Source organism: Ylistrum balloti, unplaced genomic scaffold, assembly GCF_031769215.1.
Source record: "Ylistrum balloti isolate Yb309-2 unplaced genomic scaffold, AGI_CSIRO_Ybal_v1 Utg370882, whole genome shotgun sequence".
In the NCBI taxonomy this organism is placed as follows: domain Eukaryota; kingdom Metazoa; phylum Mollusca; class Bivalvia; order Pectinida; family Pectinidae; genus Ylistrum; species Ylistrum balloti.
Window position 1 is genome coordinate 209,132 of NW_026782502.1, and position 5,930 is coordinate 215,061.

Genomic DNA, 5,930 nt, shown 5'->3' on the forward strand with positions numbered 1-5,930 from the left:
ACAATGCATTGTTAGTAAAGGTTTGTTATAAACCTATGTTCACATTACAACGTGTACTGTGTTAAATGTTATTTTAAATGATATTAATAAAAATAATAATGAAAAAAGAAAAATCAACAATGAATTCCAATTCACTAGTTTGAAACAATGACCGGGACATTTAAGTTAACAAAGGACTCAATATATATATGTAAACACAATTGTCCCGCCAATAGGACACGTGATATTGTTCGTGAGGTGGCCACATATTGGCGGAACCATGTACAAAACGTCATTGTTTCGACACTGACACACACGGAAGGACAGGAAAAGCTGTTCTATCTGGAGGAAGGAATATGTAGATAAAAACCAAGGTCACTGTGTATAACAAAAATCAGCTTTTACCGATGCGGACATACACGTTACTCGTCTCCCGCGTATACATTATGCAATGAATAAAATTCACAGAAAAGTTTCCTTTCCTTGCGTTTAGCGTCACTAAGTGTGAGAAAGCAGCTTGATGTGACAAATTCTTTGTATGTATAATACAAACTTAAATCCTATTTGTTTGTATTTACGTTTAGAGAATTAGAACACTCTTTTTGTTTGTTATTTTTTATATTGGTTATTTGTTTGTTTGTTTATGGTAATATGCGGACAGACGTGTATAGGGAGATACCACACGAACAAAGGTACAAAATGTAAAGAATATACTTTTAATTTGTTTCATTATTATGTTAATAAAATATTATGTAGTGATTGGATTGTATTGATAAGATGTTGTCCATTAAATTTATACAGCTGTACAACGTATTGAATCATAGAATTGTTCAATTACTTCGTGTAGTAGGATTAAGACATGCCATTATCTTGTTCTATCCACATATCAAGATGAAGTTTTGCAAAAAAAACTTGTATATTAGGGTTAGGGTAATAGAAACAATTAATTAAATAACATCGTTTTAATATAAACAAAAATTTAATCTTGAAAATAATATCTAGTACTTATACAAGTGGAACTACGCTAAACAAAACGAAAATAAGAGCCTGTCAAAATAATCATAATTCAATCACTAATTCAAGAAAATTAGGGCAAAATATGAACAAAAGAAAGATTTGCTCAACGACAAATGCAAGGATAATAATTCCAGGTGTTCCGCAAGAGTAAACGTCTTCTGCTTCTTCGACGACACCGACCATGTAAACATTGATCAATCCAAGAAAGAAATGTCACGTTCTCAAATGAGAACGAAGTATACAACAACAGAACCAACAGGCAAACTAACGAGTCTTTACTGTCATTAAACTGGAAAGACTATTTGCTGTGATGTAAAACTTGTCTTACTGCAACTATACTATTGCTAATAAATTTGTTGAAATAGTGTTAAGCAAAATCGTTTATATATCTTTGTATATTATAACTATGACAGATACGCGTTGTTTTTACGAAATATTATTACTTAATTGTTCCGTTAATGTCTGTCTACAGAAACGTAAAATAACGTTCAAATCTATCGGCATAGACACGATACCGAGATCCCCACAATGCAACAGTCCATGATAAAGATGAAGTCGATTTTATTGATATAAATCACTTTATTGTGCCATAACGGAACCCACTCAACCCACTCCCCACCCCATTCATTTACATATAGATTAAAAGGTATAACACTTGTAAAAAATGGTGGCAGAGGTGGCAATATCAGGCAATCCATCGAGCGTGCGATCATTTTCTTGGAGCGACGCGTGTTTCGTTTTAGGTATAATCGTCTAGATATTCAAACACTCCCCAAAAGATAGAGACATTTCCACGTGACGTCAACTGTCCAGTGGATGTGCAGATTATGACTTGAAATTCTAGGTTCGGCATTTGATATTTGTTTCCGTCCAAGAGTATTTTAAAGTTTTTTCCCACATGAGGAAACTTTTTGGTGTGTATCATTTCTCTGGAGACAAACACGTTAGATAACTCTTTACGTCACATAAAGTGCCTTCCGTCTTTACAAAAACTTCACACTTGATTGTCTGCATTACAGGAACACGTGGTTGACCTATCAACGTATCTCACACGATAATACCTGAAGATATTTTACATATATGGGCGACAATGACATCATTGTTTCCGGTCGTTGTTAGCGCGTGATTTCTGTAGTCATGGTGACATAGTAATCACGTGTCACCAGTTCCTGATCGTAGATGGTATTCATTGCTGCTCGACGGATCTGAAGAATGGACGGGACTGAATCTAAATGAAAAAAAAAATACAACACTTTATTTTATATTCCAATAAACATTCTCTGGTGATATAAATATATTATATGTACTGTAGATCCTAACAGCAATAGAAATAATTATCGAAATCATTACGCATACATGTGCTCTTTTCCCACGATAATCGATGTTAACGAACATCATTCTTATTCAAAATGTTACATGACATTTGATTGGACAGTAAAAATAATGTGCGGTAGTATAATCACGATATACAGTAACCAAAATTTCTCATTTGCATATTAATATATAATATAATTATTAATATAAACAATGTCAAGAAGAATGACGTCATCTCTTAAGGACGATGAGGTCGCTTGACTTTGAACATTAAAGATGTCAACACAGTTAAACATTGTAGTAAAGCGACGATAAACAATTGATTTTTTTCCTTCTTAAAATACACATGAATGAGTAATTATAACGTGTTCTGAAATTTGTAGCTGTATGTTGTGATTACACTACCGCAAAAATGGACTTTTACCAGCGACATGTATCGGAATTAGTAAAAATGGGCACGGTAGATTAAAATATTAAATGTTTAAAAACACTATAAGCTTAAGAGCAATTGTGCTGGAGTATGTAGAATGTTACTGAGACTTTTAAAGATTCGTAATTTTGCAAAATAGGTGCTACAAAATCTCTTCTAAATTAACCGGTGCAAACCTTTTAAGGAGGGTGGGGGGTGGGGGGGTGGGGATAATTGAACAAGGAAATCGTTTTAAGGATGAAATAAACATAAAACATAAAAGTATTACATACACCAATGTCAACCCAATCGTAATGCCACAAAATAGAACCATATGATATACAGAAATCAGCAGGCATATTAACAGGAATAGGATATATAGAAAAGAACGTCATAACGAAACAAAAAAAAAAAAAAAAACAAACAAACAAAAACAATAATAAAAATACCGATAAGGGCCAAATAGCGGTACTACAAACTATCAGTGATTACAAATAGCGGTACTACAAACTATCAGTGATTACAGATAGCGGTACAAACTATCAGTGATTACAGATAGCGGTACTACAAACTATCAGTGATTACAGATAGCGGTACTACAAACTATCAGTGATTACAGATAGCGGTACTACAAACTATCAGTGATTACAGATAGCGGTACTACAAACTATCAGTGATTACAGATAGCGGTACTACAAACTATCAGTGATTACAGATAGCGGTACTACAAACTATCAGTGATTACAGATAGCGGTACTACAAACTATCAGTGATTACAAATAGCGGTACTACAAACTATCAGTGATTACAGATAGCGGTACTACAAACTATCAGTGATTACAGATAGCGGTACTACAAACTATCAGTGATTACAAACATACTCAATTTTGTGCAAATTCAATTTTTACCAGATTAGCTTGATGATGAACTTGCATATATATGATGATGCTACAGACATAAAACACAAAGGTTGTTTTAACGCAACTATATTTTAGCGCTATATCTTAAGTGTTAAAATCGCTAAAATTAGATCATCGCTGAAATTTGTTGTATACAGTGTCTTCATCAGTCTGTTTTTTTCTCAAAACTTTCAAAACAACTAAGCCTATCGCCAATCGATGTTTGATACGACAATATAATTTTATTTGCATGCCGTCATATATGAATACCAATACATAGAGATACACAAGATCATACAAGAGTTAAACAAGTGAATAACACCTTATTATAACCGAGAGTTACATACAGACAAGTAAAACAATTAATCAAACTGCATCATACAGCTGTTTCGGCGTCCATTTTGGATTTGTCAGTAATATTATACATACTTTTGAAACGTAGGATACGACTGATGAATGATTGGAAGAAAAGTCAAAATCTAGACGGGGACGTAGAGCGCCCCTATAATTATATAAATTTCGTACATTTTACATACAAGATAAATTCAGAAAAGCGTCAATCATCAATGTAGTTTCTGAACCATGAATGAATCTAAAAGTGACATGCAGGTTACGGCGAATCTTGGGGACTTAAAAATCCACCAGCAATGTCGTGAACTAGCCCGAACAGAGACGACTAAGAACTATCAGCCGAATGAAATTTACTTATACGGTGTGTGATACCTACATTCTTCCCACGCCTCTCCAGATCTTGCCGAGCTCCAATCTGAATTTTTTATTGGTAGCAGTGTAGAAATAAAAGTTACTGGCAAAATGCGTGAACTGAAACAAATACACACAGGCTCGCAGTAGATCAAGTCGGTACTCCTCGTCGGAATTGGCTCTAGGGCGAACATACGAATCCACAATGAGGTAGATACAAATTGGAAGACTCGCAACGACGAAATAAAAAGTTGTAAACACAAGCATCTTTGTCATTTTCGATACTGATTGTTGTCCTTTCCGCGCCATTCTGTTGCTTCCATCCGATCCAGTGGAGAGTCGTTTATTACATCTAAGTTTCTTTATCTGTTTTATGATAAGAATATTCAACACGATCATTATAATTCCAGGAATTATAACCAATACAACAAGATCGACATAGGTAAAAACGAACTCTTCAAATTCGAAAATCTCGGCTGTTAGAGAATTGCATTCACCATCCTTGATGCCGTTTGTGAAAAAGTAATGAAAATCCAAAGCAGCCAGACAACCACTGATTATACAAAGCGTAATTATGCTGTTTCTTCTTGTGACCAACTTCCTTACAGTGTTATAACGGTTGTCCAGCAAAACAGTTTTTACAAATCTGACACAGGTTACCTGGACTAAAATCCAAGATGACATATGCATGGAAAAATAGATCAAGAACAAAAGAAATTTGCAACTGAAACCAGAAACATCTCGAATTTCAACATCAAACGTGGCTCGTATCCACGATCGGACAAGTCCTACACAGAGAACTGTCATATCGACAAAGGCTAGCACAAACAACAGAGATAGTGTGGCGTTTTCGTAAAACTTTAAACGACGCAAAACATGCACATTCAAAATGTTACCGAATATTCCAACGAGAAAAATTATCGGCGAAAATATGGTCCACAGGCAATTGTCACTTGATCCACAAATACGGAATGTGTTTTCGGCAGGTTCGGCAGTTGTGCTTTTCATTACGGTCTGCAACACACTAGTTGTAGAGGTGGTAACGTTCAATTGTACCACAGCTGTTGACAAGACTGCTTGTGAAGTAGCCATGATGTTTGTAATCAAGCACGAAAGATATTTCGTTTTAATTGTCAGCCAATGTTAAAGGTAGTGAATTATGTTGTAGCACTCGCAACACGCGACCGACTGAGGAGCAGTAGACTTTGAATGTGAGGTGTTATAAGCTACAAATATATAAACAAGGAGAAGTTATCCTTATTGTAGTATAGGCTTAAATAACAGGATATAGCGTGAGTGTGTCCTCTTAACAGTATACAAACAGTATGATGAACGTGTACACGTAGCAGTGTGACATACAGAGTTAAGAGGTATTGAAATGACAGGGTATGATTATTGTGTATATAAGTGTTCATTGGTACCATATTAATGTTTATCTAACAATTCTGACTGGTAGTAGGTCAATAATATTATTTCACATTTTATCCAAAATAAAGATAATTTCGTATCTATTGAAATTGATAAACCATACCTTAGAATGGATATTGTAAACGTGTTTATACTAGATGTAATCTTGGTTACCGAGTTTTGCGCTGAAACATTTACGATAA

General features: G+C 34.7%; 1 protein-coding gene across 1 annotated transcript; it reads right to left on the bottom strand.

The window, feature by feature from the left end:
* Positions 1-551: 551 nt before the first annotated feature.
* Positions 552-5,569, bottom strand: LOC132559241 (C-X-C chemokine receptor type 5-like). The gene is made up of 2 exons (XM_060223858.1): positions 4,346-5,569; positions 552-2,224 (listed from the first exon to the last, which is right to left on the bottom strand). Exons 1-2 carry the CDS (start codon positions 5,410-5,412, stop codon positions 2,149-2,151), a joined length of 1,143 nt encoding a protein of 380 aa, XP_060079841.1. The 5' UTR covers positions 5,413-5,569; the 3' UTR covers positions 552-2,148.
* Positions 5,570-5,930: the final 361 nt, after the last annotated feature.

Bases quoted from the DNA above. Each gene is read 5' to 3' on its own strand.
- LOC132559241 (XM_060223858.1), bottom strand. From the start codon at position 5,412: ATGGCTACTTCACAAGCAGTCTTGTCAACAGCTGTGGTACAATTGAAC. The intron at 2,225-4,345 runs GTAGGTATCACA...TTTTTCATTTAG, and splicing joins TGGAGAGGCGTGGGAAGAAT to ATTCAGTCCCGTCCATTCTT.